The sequence below is a fragment of the Cryptomeria japonica genome, chromosome 11 (assembly GCF_030272615.1).
Source record: "Cryptomeria japonica chromosome 11, Sugi_1.0, whole genome shotgun sequence".
Lineage (NCBI taxonomy): Eukaryota > Viridiplantae > Streptophyta > Pinopsida > Cupressales > Cupressaceae > Cryptomeria > Cryptomeria japonica.
The window spans coordinates 532,410,911-532,429,658 of record NC_081415.1 but is presented as its reverse complement, the minus strand read 5'-3'; the positions used below and the strand labels follow the sequence as shown (position 1 = coordinate 532,429,658).

Below are 18,748 nucleotides of genomic sequence, written 5' to 3'. Positions count from 1 at the left end.
AATGAAGAGGCACCTAGAAGAGAGCTTGAAAAAGCCAGAAAGAATATGCTGTTGGAATCTGGATCTGTTGGCTTGAAAATTTAGGCACCCAGAAAAAACGGACGATAGTCCAGTTGAGCTCTCAAAAAACCCACCACAAATTTGTGCTCAGAATTTTTTTTCGATTGAATCTGGAGGGTCAAAACCCTAGCCGAAAGTCAGAAAACGTGGGTTTGACCAAGTTGCAGGTTGCAGAAAAAATGGCGGGTTTGTATTGCATCGAAAAATGCCGAAAACCCTCGCCAGACAGACGCAAACAAGAAAGATCCCGTTGCACGAAATGAACACAGTCCTTAACAACCTCGAAAAAAAGAAGATTTAATAAAAAACGGAAAAAATTCTTCACAAATTTTTGCTTGAAAAAATTTTGAAACCAAAAAATTTCCGAAAATCTGCAGCAAAACCAAGAGGCCCGAAAAATCTCAGAAAAGAATTCACAAATATTTTATTCAGGCTCTGATACCATATTACGAAGTAATTGGTAAATATTTGCTTAATATTAACAGAGATCAATAGATCTTTATATACAAGAAGAAAGACGATGTTTCCTTAGGAAACAATTGTGAAGAATAGAAACATTCTATTCTAGCTAACAGCTAACTAAGTATTTACAGAATATTACAGTAGATAACCATTAACAATAAATAGAAACTATCTATTATCGTAATAGAAAACACTAGATGTTCTATGGGAAAAAAGCTTTTGGAAAAAACACAGCCTCTAAAGCACCACAAATTTAATGTATTATCTCAAGAATGAGATTACAGTACACTTATAGAGTTCTCCATGTAGAACTTTAGCAACATTAGGCAACCCAATTGTACTCATGTGATCAATCCAAAAGCATAAAGCCACACATCCCACTCCATGCCTTCGTCAGGGTCCTACCAAATATGCAACCTCCATTACATGCTTCCATTGCATACCTCAAACAACTACCCATGTACTTTCTTTTATAGGACAATCTTGCACAAAATTACTGTGCTATTACATAAATCATGAATCCAAAACTGTCCTCACAAAAGCATGACCCCAAAATTAAATACATGTCCAATGTCTCATACAAGTGTCCCCAAGAATGCCTATTCTAGTGTGGTATGCAAATCCTAGATGCACAAAAACAAAATAAGAATATTACATTATTATGCAAGGTGTACAACATACCTTTCCTAACATTCTCCCACTTCTTGTATACATTGGATAAGGGGTCAAAAATAAATTCACATCTAGGGAACGATCTCCATAGCCAATCTGCACTATTCGAACTTTCTTATGCTCATGTGCTCCATCACTATATCTTGCTTCAACTTGATGTTGCGGACACAAAAACCAAATCCAAACAGTAACAAATAATTTTGAGTAGATGGCAAGTACTCCCCTACATATTGCTAGAACAATGACCACAACATGTTGTGCACGCATCTAACTATCTGCACCACAAATAGGGTAAACACATCCACTGGTAGACCTTTTATCCCATATCTAGCCCAATTCGCAATCTCAAGTCCTTGTATATACATTGTCCTCCACAATGAAGTCCTCTTTGGTAACAAACACACAGACATGTGCCAAAAAACCTAAGATTAAACTGACACATTCCCCAAACTAGGGAATATGTTGAAAACCTTCACCTACACTCCTCAAACCTGCCCTCATAACAAACTCATTTACATATGGAGACAGTGAAAAATAAAACATGCAAAGTACTCCTCAAATTAGCTCTTTAAAATTTGACATCCACCACGCAAGACTCACTCTCATGAGAAGACAAAGCATGAAACAAAATGCATCAAAAAACAAGGCAGGCACTACCTATCTGATGATGTCTTGCCAAGTGGACCAAGAGTAGGAATGAGATTGCACCTCCTAAGATGCATCGAGTGACATTGACTGTCTCAATGAACAATCTTCTCATTAGGTCCATGCTGAACTCACGCCTAGCTCAAAGTGAAGACTGCTTGGTCTTTTTGTTGAAACCTTATCAGGGGTCACTATTCTACACGTGATCTCCAAATGCTAGAAATCCCTAGCCTGAACCCAAGTCTATCTAGCATTAATGATCCCCTAACCAACCATCCCATGCCAACTGAACTCAAACTACATCATTGCAATATCCAAAAGCTTGCAATGAAAAAAGACCATTGTACTCAACACTAGAAGACTACCTCAAATCGCTACCAAAGCTCCCTTAGCAAAATCCAGAAATTTACCATGACATCGTGATTGACATCTCCTCAATAGATTACACGTCTCCAATGTACCATGCCAAAATTTCAACTGGAAATCAAGAATCCACCAAGGCACAGTAACACCTATCCTTTAAACCAAGGGTAATCTATAAATCAACATATCCTCATGACTACCAAAGCTCCCATTGAAAGTGATCCTAAGTAACTCATGGCGTTGTGATAAAGTATCTTCTAAGTGAAGATTACCAATGGCCCTCGCACAATCAAAAAACTCAATTGCAATACTAGGGGCTCACAAAGGGCAAAGTAAAACCATGATCTCCAAACCAAAAGATGACAACTCTGTGACATATTCGTATACTTGACTATGTCGTGCTAAAGCTCCCAAATGCATGCAAGAACTTCCATGACACCATGATCACAACCTTCAATCCTTAAGTCAATTTGTCACTATTGACTATACTTGCATAAAACTCTCATTGAACCATGATCTGAAATTTCTCATGTTTGAATAGGTCATTTCCTCAAAGCAAAATACATCCAGACATCTGTTTGCATTATATTTGTCACTTGCTGAAAACACATGTAAAAATATATCAAGAGGCATAAAAACTTGTCTTCCGCTACACCATTATGTGTGTCTCATAAAAACATGCACTTTCAAATCTTTTTTGTTGAAAAGCTCCTCCAAATGACCAAGATACCACACTCCGAAAAAATGCCTCTGATACAGATAATTAGGTAAAGTTGTATGCCCTCAAGAGTTGTTCATGTGATCAAGCAGCTAAAAAATGACTTTCACATCAATGTAACCAGGGCTGACCACATAAGCACTTTCCTCCTATATCTACCATGTGACCATGTTTTTAAAACTTGGAGAGGTCCACTCAAAAGGTGAGAGAAACGGTTTAATTAAAAATGTCGTAAGTGGGATTTTCTTTTATTTGTCCATCCCCATTTTTGACTTCTGCATCATAGTTATCATTTAAAGAAAATTCCATGTGGGAGAGAAAAAGATAAGTGCTAAATATTGAAAAATTTGAAGTCCCTTATGCTATGTTTTAAAAAATGAAATGGTAGCACACTTTTAAGCAATATGGAAGATATTAATCTGTTTTTTTCCCCTTAAAGCAATATGAAAGGAAAACATACTATGTTTTAGGGCATCGTTCCACCTTTGCACTGCGACTTGCAACATTTCCACAATGCCTCTGTCCCATCTATTTCCACTCGCAGGCTTCATTTTTTTTGTTTTCTAGTCTGTAACTTCTGTGATATGCAACACCTACTTTGTATGAGGCCCCTTCTGATGGTAAATTCTGTTTATTTATTTTAAATTATTTTTCTTTTGCTTTGGATTTGGCACAGACTGCATCTTTTGTGAACAGGTTTTTGCACTGCCTTTCAATGCTCAGCTTCCAATTTTGCCCATTCACACCAGGCACGACCTGCAATGCTGCCAATGAGCTGCTCCAGATGCCATTTTCACATGACCACACTCCTCTCCAAGCTATTTGTGCCATTAATGGCATCTCCCTGTGCCATAATGGCACCCTTAAATGAAATACTGATTTGGAGTTTTTTTAAATATGCCTGCACAGTACTAATAAACGTCACACCTGCATAATGGCATACAAAATATATGCAACTCTGAAGCTTCTTGCCCAAGTGGGCTCAATTGGCCTCCAAGGGCACCACCCGTTGTCTTGTCATTCTCACAGGCTTACAAATGAGCTTGACACCTTGAGATCTGAAATTGTACTTGCCAAGCAATATCAGTGGCACCTAAACATTTAGATCCAAAACCACAGAACCACAGATCTTTACTACCACCAAATCAATAGCTCAAAACCATGCATGCCAAGGCATAAATATGAATATGTTCAAACATCTAGAAAACCTACAGTCTGAAAAATAACGGATCTGCAAACTGGAACAATGGAACACATAAATTGGGAACATATGAGGACACATCTGGGATCTTCATCATCAAAATGTATGCCTTCATTTTCTAACACAACTCTGGATTCACCTATGCTCAACTCTGACCCAACAAGAGGTCAAAAGCTGAAGGAGAGCATCCCCTCTTATAACCCAAAATTGATCTCTGATACTAAATGTTAGCAATTTTGAGTCACAAAAGTTGATTCCACAACCTTTATGAGAGAAGCTATGGTAGAATAGTATGCAAAATCCATAATGCAACAGAATAACATGTTAAATTTAATGATCAGATTAAGAGACAGTAAATCAAAAAACAAATGCTCAGAATTTACCCTGGGAAAACCTTCCTCTTGAAGGTGAAAAACCCAGCAAAGAAGTTCTTTTATATATATTGATAGACAAGATTTGGTTACAATAAATCTGCTCCACTCTTTGAAGCTATATGATGATATAGATAGATTCTCCTAGACTGCTGTATACAAATCACAGTGCAGTATTAATGCCGATAGATGATCTATCTAGATCAATCTGATTTCAATATCAATTTATATGTCTTCAGGATGAGAGCACACTGCAGCACAAGGAGTCGATCTGAAGAAGAAGAACACGAACTGCTGAAGAATTATATCGAAACTGCTGAAGGATGATAATTTGATCTGATGAAATTATCTATTTTTCAAATCGCCTTGGAAGTCAGAAGTGAACTGAACCTTATACCCGTATTAAGTGATCATCCAAGCAACGCGATTATTCCAATAGTCGTCTTCTTGTAAACCATCAGGTCTCTTTGTCTATATTAGAAATCGGTTATAATATAATGGGAACATCTTCTAAGGTGGCGGAATATATATATTAGTTATCTTTTATTTTAAACAAACCGTTTCATTAAATAAGAAAATCGGAAATGTATAAAAGTCGAACAGTAAATGTGTAAGGCCAAAAGGCCCTTCACACATTTGATGGCAAAGTCGGGTTTTGTAGGATCCGACCGACGCTATCCATCAACACTCCCTCTTAGCTAGTGAGGAATCCTTCTCGACATCTGAGTTACATAGTCACATCCACCATGGCTATTCCCAGAGAATAAATACGCACAAGTGCAAAGTCATGATATCCACCATACCCACTCGCAGAGGGTGGATCCACCATACCTACTCGTAGAGGGTGGAACAAGGGTTGGAACCTCAAAGTTCTCTCACAAAGAAGAATCAAGGGCTGATACCTCAAACTTATCTCACAGAGAAGAATTCATAACAAGGGCTGCTACCTCAAACTTCTCTCACAGAGAAGAATGCTCAACAAGGGCTAATACCTCAAACTTCTCTCATAGAGAAGAATGCTCAACAAGGGTTGATACCTCAAACTTCTCTCACAGAGAAGAATGCATTATAATACATATCAAGTAATCACTGATGCTGAGACTCCCTCTCAGCAAGGGCTTCATTTTCCACAATTCCAAGTTTGTCTCGAAAATGCACAAATTTTACTTTCGCAAGAGGCTTGGTGAAAATGTTAGCCGTCTGTTCCTCAATACAAATGTATCTCAACTAAACAACATTCCTTTGTACCATATCTCTGATATAGTGGTATTGAATCTCTACATGCTTCGTTCTGTCATGAAATATTGGATTGAATGAAAGCTTCACACAACTTTGGTTATCACAATGTATGGTAGTAGGCTCCAATGTTTGTCCAAACATTCCTGCAAGAAGCTTACGAAGCCCACATTGCTTCGTGAGTTGCCACACATGCTGCAATGTATTCTGCCTCTGCAGTGCTTAGAGCTACTGAAGATTGCTTCCTGCTACACCAGGAAATCACAACAGATCCCAAGCTAAAACAACAACCAGAGGTGCTCTTCTGATCAGTAACATCAATCATAATCAGAATGTCCTTCAAGAATCAGGTCCACATTGGAAGAGTATTTCAAGCCATATCCAACTGTGCCACGCAAGTATCTCAAGATATGCTTGAATGCAACTAGATGTATCTGTCTAGGTTCACTCATGAACTGGCTAAGTGCACTCACTGCATAACAAATATCTGGTCTAGTGTTAACTAGATACATCAAGGACCTAATCAATTGCCTGTACATAGGGTCCACAAGATCTGAACTAGTTGCAGCTTCCCTTAATTTCTTCAAGTTAGTTTCCATTGGTGTGGACATAGATTTACAATCTGTCATTTCAAATCTCTTCAAGATATCGATGGTGTATTTTCCTTGACTTACGATAATCCCATTGGGCCTCTGCCAAACTTCCAACCCTAGAAAGAAGTGCATGAGTCCTAAGTCCATCTCGAATTCATAAGTCAACTCCTTACATCTATCAATGAGATGATCTTCTCCGGTAACAAATAGGTCATCAACATAAAGTACCAAGATCAACATATCACCATTGAATACCTTGAAGTAAAGGTTTGGATCAGCATCATTCTTGCAGAAACCCAAACCCACTAAGTATTTGTCAATTCTTTCATACCAAGCCCGAGGAGCCTGTTTAAGACCATATAGGCCTTTCTTCAATTTGCACACATGAGACTCTTTCCCATGAATCACGAACCCCTCAGGTTGCTCGATGTAGACTTCTTCTTCAATCACACCATTGAGAAAGACAGTCTTCACATCCATTTGATGCATCTTCGATCCCTTAGCTACTGCAATGGCAATGTTGGTTCTAATGGAAGTATAGCGAGCAACAGGAGCAAATGTTTCTTCGTAGTCTATTCCCTCTTGTTGAGAGAAGCCACGAGCCACAAATCTAGCCTTGTACTTTTCAATGCTGCCATCAGCTACATGTTTTATCTTGTACAATCACTTGGAAGATACAACAGACTTCCCTTTTGGTCTAGGCACAATATCCCACACATTGTTCTTGAGAATGGATTGATACTCATCATCCATTGCATCTTTCCAAACTTGTTGTTTTGCGGCTTCCTCTACACTGGAAGGTTCAGACTCAATAAGATTACACATAAATGCAACATAACTAGAAAATCTTTGTGGTCTTTTGCTTTCTCTGAATGTTCCTCTAGGAGCGGCAAACTGTTCTGCTTCCTGCATAGTGTTTCGCGCCCAAAGAGGTCTCTTTCAAGACAACAATATCTGTAGGCCCATCAGTGGGATCTAAAGGTTCAATTGGGTCATCACTCATATCAGGTTCTGTAGTCTCCCTTTGAATCTCAGGAGCATGATCAACATCCATGTCTTGAGGGGTCTCATCATCTATCTCCATGCATGAGCCCTTTGATTTCCTGAATGCAACATCTTCCTCAAATGTGACATCCCTGCTAACTTCTATTTGCTTCTGACCAAGAATGTAAATACGGTAGGCTTTGGAGGTTTCACTGGAGCCCACAAATATTCCTCGCTTGCAAGAAGGCTCCAACTTGGTTCTCTTGTCCTTGGGAATATGAACGTACACAGGACAACCAAATATTCTCAGGTGGCTGATATCAGGCTTGATACCTGAAAAGGCTTCTTCAGGAGTCATATTTTGTAATATCCGATGAGGATCTCTATTCTGAACATACACTGCTGTTCTAGAGGCGTCTGCCCATAGAAAAAATTGAAGGTCTTGATCATGAATCATAGCTTTTGCAGCTTCAACTATAGATCTGTTCTTCCTTTCAGCAAACCCCATTTTGTTGAGGGTTGTAAGGAACACAAAACTCCCTCTTGATCCCTGTCTCAATACAGAATTCACGAAAGGTACCCGAGGTGTATTCACCTCCATTATCAGACCTTAGAATTTTAATTTTGTTTCTAGAGATGTTTTCTACATGAGCTTTTAACTCTTTAAACCTACCTAGGACTTCATTAGACTCTTTAGACCTTAAGAAATAAATCCAAGTCTTCCTAGAGTAGTCATCTATAAAAGTTACATAATACAAACATCCACTTAGGGATGGAATTGACATTGGACCACATAAATCTGAATTTACAAGATCTAGTATTTCTTTAGACTTACTTTCACTGCTATGAAAAGGACTTTTAGTATTTTTGCCCATAGCACAACCTTTACAAGTACCATCATTTACATGAATGAGTTTAGGGATACCTTGTACCATCTTCTCCAACGATGGAAGAGCCCTGAAGTGAAGATGTCCAAGTCTTCTGTGCCAGAGTTCGCTGGAACTGGAAGAATCATGAATAAGAGCTTGAATAGGGAGAGTGGAGAGTTTGTATAAACTCTCATGTCGATTTCCGATCACACGAGCAGTCTTGATGTTGGAGTTCTTAGGCCAAGCAAGAACTCTTCCTTCAGAAAATGCAATTTGATAGCCCTTATCCTCCAAGGCTGAAATAGACACAAGGTTTCTCTTGATCCCTACAACGAACAATACATCACTTAGGTGTGGAGAAACTCCAGATTCAAGTTTTAGAGATGTAGCACCAACTCCTTTTACAACATAGCGTGCATCATCCCCAATAATAACTCGGAGATGTGACTCTTTCTCCACTAGATCAGAAAGGTGCTCCCGATGACCGGTGATATGGCGAGATGCTCCACTATCAATTAACCATGTATCACTGTCCGTAGGAACATTGCTTGATAATGCAAATATGAAAAGAAAACCATTGGAGTTATCTTCAACCTCTTTCTGAGATGAGACTTCATTTATGTTTGCTCCTTGATGATTAGGTCTTGTCAAACAATCCTTTGCAAAGTGACCAAACTTGTCACGCCTAAAACACTGGATGCGAGAGAGATCTTTCTTCCTCTTCCTAGAATCAGGTGCAAAATCTGATTTGAAATCTCTATTCTTTTTGAAGTTGCCCTTCTTCCAATACTTACGTTTCTTGGTAGATTGAGTGGCAAGAACATGAGTATCTTCATTTTGAGAACTCTTGATAATTCCTCTAGCGGTCAATCTTGATTCTTCTTGAATACAATCTGCACGTAGTTGATCAAACTTAGGTAATTTGGATCTTCCACTTATGCTTTGGATAAATGGCTCCCATGAATGAGGCAGACCATTCAAGGCTAGCATGACAAGGTCTTTATCAATCACTTGATCCCCAATTGCGCTTAGTTGATCTCTCATTTCTGAAATTTTCATGAAGTAGGTGATGACTGAATCTCCTTTTGCCATCTTCACTTGGTGGAGTTGCTGCCTTAGGGCAAGAGCCCTACTTACATTGTTAATCTCATATAAATCTTCCAAGGAATTGAACATGTCTCTTGTAGTTGTCATCTTGGAGATGAGTGGCACCAAGTGATCCCTCATGGAGTCGATTAATATCTTCTTTGCTTTGACGGCATTTTTCTTGAATTGAAGTTTCTCCTCATGATCTTCAGGTTCGGATAAATCCTTTTTCTCTATGAATTGAAGAAGATCATTTTCTTCAAGTGCAATAAGCACTCTAAATTTCCATGAGGTGAAGTTAGATGCGCTTTCAAGCCTATCTTCGACTTTAAGACCGTTCACCATTTTTGAGACTTAGAGATACTGCTCGACGGAGAGAGAGAGGAGAGAATTCTTATAAGTTGTATAGAATCTAATCACGATCTTCTTTCACCGTGGCTCTGATATCATGTTAAATTTAATGATCAGATAAAGAGACAGTAAGTCAAAAAACAAATGCTCAGAATTTACCCTGGGAAAACCTTCCTCTTGAAGGTGAAAAACCCAGCAAAAACGTTCTTTTATATATATTGATAGACAGGATGTTGTTACAATAAATCTGCTCCACTCTTTGAAGCTATATGATGATATAGATTCTCCTAGACTGCTGTATACAAATCACAGTGCAGTATTAATGCTGATAAATGATCTATCTAGATCAATCTGATTTCAATATCAATTTATATGTCTTAAGGATGAGAGCACACTGCAGCACAAGGAGATGATCTGAAGAAGAAGAACACAAACTGCTGAAGAATTATATTGAAACTGCTGAAGGATGATAATCTGATCTGATGAAATTATCTATTTTTCAAATCTCCTTGGAAGTCAGAAGTGAACCGAACCTTATACCTGTATTAAGTGATCATCCAAGCAACACAATTATTCCAATAGTCGTCTTCTTGTAAACCATCACTTGTCTTTGTCTATATTAGAAATCAGTTATAATATAATGGGAACATCTTCTAAGGTGGCGGACATATATATTAGTTATCTTTTATTTTAAACAAACTGTTTCATTAAATAAGAAAATCGGAAATGTAAAAAGGTCGAACATTAAATGTGTAAGGCCAAAAGGTCCTTCACACATTTGATGGTAAAGTCGGGTTTTGTAGGATCCGACTGACGCTATCCATCAACATAACAAAGCATAAACCAAGGATAACACCGGATGTACCTTGGGAAAATCCTTTCGGAAAAAACCCAGCCTCCAAAACACCACAAACTCAATGTATAATCTCAAGAATGAGATTATAATTCACTTACAAGTTACATAGTTCTCATGTAATGTCCCCAATAATTAGTTCTCATTTAATGTCCCCAATAATTGTTCTTTGTAGTTTATGGATATTTTAAACTGAAATGAGTATAAACTCAAATATCTATATCCGCTACAGTAATTTGGAACTCATCATAACATAATATTCAGAAAGACAATGTCATACATACAGCTGAAACGATGATATTCAGCAAATTGACTAGTCACTTAAATGATGGGTAATAATATTTCACCAACTGCAGACAGGTTACAGTCTTCTTATCACAATCCATTGTTCATATAGCACAGCACCCTTAGTTTGGAACCCCAAACCTCGAACTAACAACTATTGATATGTCAGCTGAAAATCAATATTTCAGAACAAGTATGCACTCAGGTTATCCTACAGCAGTCTTGTAACTATCATGGATTGGAGTCTTATTGTCAGCACTTGAATCTGATTCCTTCAGATGGCACCTCCAGAAGTGATGGCAGCAAATGGACTAACCATGCAATGCGAGAACAGTCTTGGTATGCCTGTGGCAGCTAATATATGGTGCTATGCACTTGATACTTTGCCCTGCAGCTGATATCAACTAAATGTTGATGTTGCAAATTGGCAATCAGCTGATATGGACTTGGAGCTCCTTTCCACTCTCTGCAATCACTTCTATTGATCCCTTGTAATGATGTGTGACTGTACTTCTTTGTATGCTATGAGCTGTATATTTGTCTCACAAACCTTTAGCAGTGCTGGCACTCTCCAATGATGAAAGTCTATGTAGGCTGCAACCTCCTAAAATGTCCAAAAACCCTGTATAATGATATAACCCTCACATCTGTCCCTCTGATCTCTGTGATGCTGAATAATGGTTGCAATCCGTTGGGAATGAAATGATCTGCCAAACAGTGAATAGCATGTATGTTGAAATCCTCAAATATTGGTGTTCCAATTGATCGGTCAATTACTCATCTTTTCTTGCTAATCTTGATTTCTTACACCTGGTATTTTGTACAAACCTTCAATTTTAGAGCACCTTACAAACATTGTGTAGAATTGCCAAGCAGGAGGCAAGAGTTTTCATTCTCATCTCTCAAGAGAGACCCAAGAGAGTTTTTGTCCTCTCGGATCACAGAATTGCAGCCAAGGGTTTTTGTCCTTGAATGCAAAATTGAACTCAAGCTCAATATGAAGAATACGAAATGAAGTTGTGATCTTGAAATGGAGTTAGGGGCTTCCTTCATATACCTTTTCAAACCAGGACCTTGGATCTATATTTCCCTCCAAGTATTAAAAAAACTTTTTATTAATAACTAAATGCTTCAAATACTTTTTGAATTATAATATCATGTTGAGTTGCCTTTGTAAATAAAGAATTATTGGGCCCAACTTAAAAATAGTATTATAATTTCCTTTCCCTTACTAAATCCTTTAGCTTATGGGAAAGAGAATAGGCTAGAGGTCTTCTCAATGATGCCAATTTGAAAAAGGGGACATGATATCTCCATGTAGAACCTAAGTAGCATTAAGCAATCCAATTGCACTCCTCATGTGATCAATCCAAAGGCATATGAGAGCTACAAATTCCATTGTATACCTTCATTAGGGTCCTACCACACATGGTTAGCAAACTCAACGAGTACTAGCAAAAAATTGCTGTGGTGAGTTTTTGTATAGTTAACTTGTAGGGTTTTCACAATGAGTATTCGTTGGATACTTAGAGTTAATGACTCATACTGTGTTTGAAGCGCACAAAAAATGTAGAAAAAATGCAGATTTTTGCCTTTATAAGCCTAGTTGGCCCCGTTGAACACACGCAACAACATTAGAGCATTCTAGAGTAAATTAAAGAATTTTTTAAGCATGTAAAATTTACAAATTTTATTGCGTTGAATTCTATTTATGTAATTATTTTGTTGATTTATAGTTGCATAATTTTATTTGAATCAAAATTTTTTAATTTTTCAATTTTTTCTAAATATAGGATTTACATTTTAGGGTTAAAACATGTAATGTTTGTCAAATTTATTAATTCAATTACCGTGTTACCATATTACATTTCAAAATTTTAAATGCATTTAAATTTTACATTATTTAAAAAAATTGTGTTCAAATTGCTATATTTTTAAATGCTATTTTATCGTTTTTATTAATGTTGTAGGTAAATATACAATGGCATGTGGCTTTACATAAGGTTCAAACTGAACAAGTGGAAGCTGACTTGTTGGACCTAAACCCCTTGGAAGTTGACATTCAATGGAAACTATGACACCGCTTGAAAACATGCTACAATGGGACCATTATGAGGAGTGTGATTTGTACCTATTGCATGAAGAAGCTTATTGAAGGCATCAATTGCCTCAAACACCATCCTGCAGGCATTCGTAATCACAATTCGAAGGCGTGTCCAGAAGCCCTAGAGAGGTGAAATAAGAAATGGTAGCATTTTTTCCATTAGTAGATGAGAGGTCTAGGGCACATCCAGCCATAGAAGTAGACATTTGCCAATAGAACTTGATGTAGGTACCATATGCATTGCAGGCTCTAGTCGTGGTTCACATATATATTACACATCCACTTCATCTAGCTTTAGTATAGCTCAATCATAGGGTTTTTTTTGTGCCTAGAAACATATTGAGAGCACAACCATCATTGCAAGGGATTGGGTGGAACAAGCAAGTACACAAAGAAGATAAAACATGCACAAATTTTTGGTATTACAACTACTTTCCCATAAACATGGCAAAGAGTTGATATTAACAGTATTTGGTGACAACATTGATAGTTGTAGAGCAAGGGTACAAGGTGCCCTCTTCAAAAGAGTTAAATTGGGAGATTGTTCCAAGATGCTATTGTATATGCAAAAACAGTTTTAGAAGATCAAAAGTAGTGGCCAAAGTTTGGATGCATGATTCTTTCAAAATGGGTGGTCAGAGGAAGGAACTACATTGCCATTAATTTTTTAGTGGTTTCAAATGGTGAGCTGATTTTCTTGGAGTCAGTTAACACCTTATACAAAATAAATAATGCAAAAACTTTAAGCTTGATGTTGGAGGAGGTTGTTTTAGAGATGGGCATACAAAATGTTGTGCAATTTGTTATTATTGACAATGCAGTGGCATGTGGCAACTGGAAGATTGCTTCAAGAGAGGCAACTGACACTCTTTTGGACCTCTTGTGCAATCCATTGCCTTGACATTCATTGGGAAGACATAGGTAAAATGATTGGGTGAGATTGATTGTAGAAGATGCAAATAACATAACCAAATATATTTATAATCAGCCTTGGGTTCTCAACTTGATGAGCAATCACACCAAGGGGAAAGATCCTGTGTGATTAGGTGTCACAAGGTTTGCCAAGTAATTTTTTTAACTTGATGAGCAATCACACCAAGGGGAAAGATCCTGTGTGATTAGGTGTCATAAGGTTTGCCAAATAATTTTTTTAATGTGGCAAAGCATTTCTAGTTTATTGATATCCTTGAAGCAGATGTTTGTGAGTCACAAGCATGGCTAGACTCGACATAGTAAAAGAAGGTTGATGGAGAGAGTACGGCAAAAACAATTTTTGATGATGTCTTTGCTAAGAGAGCTATATATATTGTTAAGAAAACTTAAAAAATTAATTTAAATTTCGAATTGAATCTGTTTTTATTTTAAATTTTAAAAATATTTAGTTTAATTGTAATTTTAATTTGTTTGTACTTTGTAGGTAATAGAGTTACTATTGAGAGTTTTTTGCTTGGTGGATGGGGTGTAAAATCTAATGGGATACAGTTATGAGGCCATGTATAAGGTCAAAAATGGCATCCAAAACTATTAGAGGGGGGAGGCAAGTAGATTTGCCCCCATTTGGGAGACCATTGATTGGAGGTGGAATATTCAACTCCACCAACCCATTCATGCAACAGGGTACTTCCTCAACCTCAAGTTTTTCTTTTCTGATAGTTTCACAGATTTTAATGGGGACATTATGGAGGGCTTCTTAACATGTATTGAGAGGTAACACTTGACATTGAGGTGAGAGGTTTCACCATTTCAGAGTTGCAGAATTATAAGCAAGCTAGAGGGAGGGTCTTGTCTTTGCCACTAGTTATTCGAGGAAGATCCACCTAGGTACCAGGTAAGAAATAATGAAGTTTTATATCTTATACCAAAAAATTATAGTTATTAATAAAATATGGTTTGTTTACAAAGTCTTGAATATCTTATTTGTAGGTTCTTGGTGAGAAGATTGGGGAGGAAATACCCCCAAATCTCCAAAAACTAGCCCTCTAAAATTTGTATCTACTTTGTAGAGTGAGCATAACTGGAGTTTGTTTGATACCATCTACACAAAGATGCACAATAAATTGACTGAACAACAACCTCAGTGACCTAGTTTGGCTACCGTATATCCTTTTGGTTGTTTGTACAAAGAGGAATATTGGCAGTGCTTAGTATAGCCTATTTTTGCTGATTGTCTAATGAAATTGTATTTGTAGTTTGTCCTTGGTTTGTTGTGAACAACAGCTACCTGAACATCAGGTGAATTACGGGTTACATCAGATCAATACTTTTATTAATAATGTTTACATCGACACATTAGTTTCTTATAATATAACCGTACACCCTGTAGAATCAAGATCTTTGCAATGAAACTGTGCACTTAACCGTTTTCACAGTTTTAGATTTCTGATGCTTTAGGGTACTATGTAGGAAAAACCAACCAACCCATCCAACAAATTGAAAGTACTACCATTTTTTCTGCATAATCTCGTATTTGCAATCTTCAGAGGTTGATTTACTGGACCAAGTTGAGCTTCAAGTGAAACATTTACAAGAAATAGTTACCTGTTGGATTCCCATTGCTGAAATGTGAGGATTTGCTGTTTTCTAAATTCTCTTTTACATGTGTTTCAAATTCTTGCACAGGTTTAAAAATCTGTCGCATTTGCATAGAACAGTTCTTTGTTTCCTCTCTTCCCAATGCCCTATTCGGGAAAAACTTTTTTCTTTTCATTCTTTCCATGCACAAGTTTTTCCTTTTGGCTTCTGAAGTGTGGAGTGTTGATCCAAACAATCTAACATGTCTAAATTAGTTGTCTTGTTTTTCAAGCGAGCATAGTTACCTGTATGTAACTCGCAAAACACAGTTTTTGCTTTTCATTCTTTCCATGCACAAGTTTTTCCTTTTGGCTTCTGAAGTGTGGAGTGTTGATCCAAGCAATCTAACATGTCTAAATTAGTTGTCTTGTTTTTCAAGCGAGCATAGTTACCTGTATGTAACTTGCAAAACCATTATGACTTCTAGACCTTTGGTAGTTATCATTTGCACTAATGTCAACTCTATCTTTGAAGTATCGAACAAGAATGGTGAAGTCAAAATGTCATTGGCAAGGCAGGTTGCCAATTTGGTGGTGGTTGCACTTAATATATCTCTCAATGATGATGTTTTCTTAACGAGGCCAATGAAAGAAATCATGTGCATAAAATGGGTGAAGTTGTTCAATATATTTTGGCATGGATAATTATGAATGGAACATTCTTTCACTCAGTGAATATAGCTGATATCATTTTTCACAGAACATTCTTTAATATAGCTGATATTATTTTTCACTGCAGGAAGGAATGTTGATGGGAGGGATATTGTTGTGCAGTTCGCAAAATATGGGCCAAATGCAGAAGTAATGTAAGTTCTTATTTATATTCTTCTACTTTTGACGAGTAAACAATAATATTCAGTTTCCTAGACAAATGACTAAGAATTTGACATTCAAAACTTGAGAATACGATCAAACAAAAGATTAATTGAATCTGCAAAGACAAATCATTTTCATCGAGCAAATAGAAAACATACTATTGCAATTCTAAGCTTTTGAAGCTAATTTATCAGCACTGTTTTGCAAAATTAAAATAATAATTCAGATATTAAATTAGAACTTTTAGTCAAGCTGTCAACATTTTAGCGGACAGTAGCTTTTATTGGTTTCATTGTGTGGAATAGAATATAAATTCTCATTGATTTGCTAATGCAAATGCTTCTCCGTTACAGTCGTAAAGGAAGGCTAACTGAGGAACCTCCTACCTCTAAGAGGCACAGAAGTCGCAGTCCGCGGCGGTCCAGGTTGGGACTTGTGTTAAATACTTTGTAATTTGTTGGTAACAATGGTACTTGCAATTGTTTCTATTTTTTGACTTTGTTTCATGTATTAAACAAGATTTTTACCTTGTTTTTAATTTTGCAGCAAAAGAGTCAATGACGACTATAGATATCGAGATTATAGGAGGCGAAGTAGAAGTCGTGATAGACATGACAATCACAGGTATCAGGAAAAAGAACGAGAATATCGCCGTCGGAGTCTGAGCCACAGTGCTAGTCCTCGCAGCCTGAGTAGAAGTCGAAGTAGGGACACAAATGATGGCAGAACGAAACGGTCCCGAAGTCGTTCTGTGGACAGGTATGCTGTTTTGTGAACCTAAGAAATATGAACTGTGATACGATGGGACTTGCATGTTATTCATAGGGTATTTTAACTGAATTTGGAATGCCTCCAGTCGTTCCCCAGTTCGGCACAGTCGATCTCATAGGAGTCTCACACCGCAGCGTCACGTTCCAGATAAATCTAGCCCTTCGACAGTTAGGTCCCCTGCACCTGCAAGTTTGTCACCGAATGCACGGAATAAATCTCCAAAACCACCAAGTATGTCTCCTAGCAATTCAGGTGCTTAAATAACTTCATGCTACTGCAGAATGGAGTTGGTGCTTAAATGACTCCATGCTACTGCAGAATGGAGTTTGTTGCTCTGTACAAATGTTGAATTTTAATATTACACATTGAATTCTGGCTTTATGTTGAAATTAATTTATTTTTCCTGTGCAGGATAGTCATCTAGTTAAAACTGTTGTAGATCAAGGTAGGCTCATATACCAGCGGAGTATTAATGCGTGTTAAATTTTATTCTCAATGTCTTGATGACATCCTCTTGTGTGAATAAGCGACACATTATGTGTTTGATGTTTGAGGAGTTTTTATTGTCGGATGGATAATTGATTTCTTGGATTTTCTAACGTATATGGGTTATAATTGTTCGGCATTGCTGGGTTGCTTACTTGAGGGGGTGCAAATTGATGGCTTATGACAAAATTCATCATGCTTCCCTATAGGCTGATCATTTATTAACTGGAAGTAACAAGTTTACCTCATTTTATTTTTTTGCTTTCTCAATTTTCGAGATATATATTCCAATCTGTGTTTATTGAATTCTAGTTAGTTTTAGTGGTTTTAACTGTTCCTATGATGGGATGTGATAGTTGTTATATGGGGTTGAGGAAACACTGCTGTTTGCTGTGACCATCAGGATGATGGGTTCGGGTCATTTCTTCTGATGTCTTGGTGATGCTGTTTATAGCTGACAAGATAGATATGCTTCCAAGTTTTCCTGTTGATTTTGATTCTGCCCTTAAAATGATGATGTTCAACAATGGTGGAATGAAGCGCTTAAGAGAGTGGTTTCATTGTGAACTTTGAATTTGGTATGGTTCTCTCAGACAACTTTTAATGCTTGGGTCTGACATGGAAACTTTTAAAATTTTGTTGTAACCTTATAGGCGTTTCTGTTCTTTCTTTTATTTATTTCTCTGAATATCATACTGCTTCCTTGAAATTAGTTTATGACTGCCTGGAGTTTGTGTTTTCTCGTTAGCATTTCATTGCCTCAATTCTTCATCACAATGAAATATCATTACCTGCATGCATTGCTTGTGAATCACTTCAGAGCTTGTATTTATATTTCTGCTTTGTTAGCCTCTAGTTCTGTAATCCTTTTGGTGCGAGTGATCTTACTGATCTCCATTCAGCCATTATTTGAGCTTGTATTATGTGACCATGAGATGATCTAATTTGGAGAAAGGCCATGGATTTACGTGGGGTTCTATTATTAGAACCGTCCTCTTGAAAACCAAGAATTCCCTATCAAGGTGAAATGTTGTTTGGTGTTGGCCTTTTCTCAAAAAGCTAAAATTTGTAAATATCTATTTGCTAACATGTTATTTCTAACGTCTGTCCGTATTGAAACCTGGGGGCTTCTTGTTTGAAGGGTTTTGTCGGTTTCCTGCAGGGTAGATCTTAATAACCTTGTTGCCCTAAAGTGCTCGGTTAAGACCTGGAAGAATAGCTTGGATTGCTCAATATATAAAATATCTGGTGT

The 18,748-nt window shown here is 37.3% G+C and overlaps 1 protein-coding gene across 3 annotated transcripts in view; it reads left to right on the top strand.

The window, feature by feature from the left end:
• LOC131066463 (serine/arginine-rich splicing factor SC35) overlaps positions 1-17,802 on the top strand; it is a 52,069-nt gene extending 34,267 nt beyond the window's left edge. Inside the window, exons 4-8 of one of the 3 annotated variants that reach the window (XM_058001220.2) lie at positions 16,163-16,229; positions 16,593-16,664; positions 16,786-16,998; positions 17,096-17,241; positions 17,422-17,802. In XM_058001220.2, the coding sequence (XP_057857203.2) occupies positions 16,163-16,229; positions 16,593-16,664; positions 16,786-16,998; positions 17,096-17,241; positions 17,422-17,426 (503 nt within the window). In that variant the 3' untranslated portion in view covers positions 17,427-17,802. Of the gene's footprint in view, positions 1-16,162; positions 16,230-16,592; positions 16,665-16,785; positions 16,999-17,095 lie in introns of all 3 variants that reach the window. The other 2 variants (XM_058001219.2, XM_058001218.2) reach the window with 2 other exon arrangements.
• The last annotated feature ends 946 nt before the right edge of the window (positions 17,803-18,748 follow it).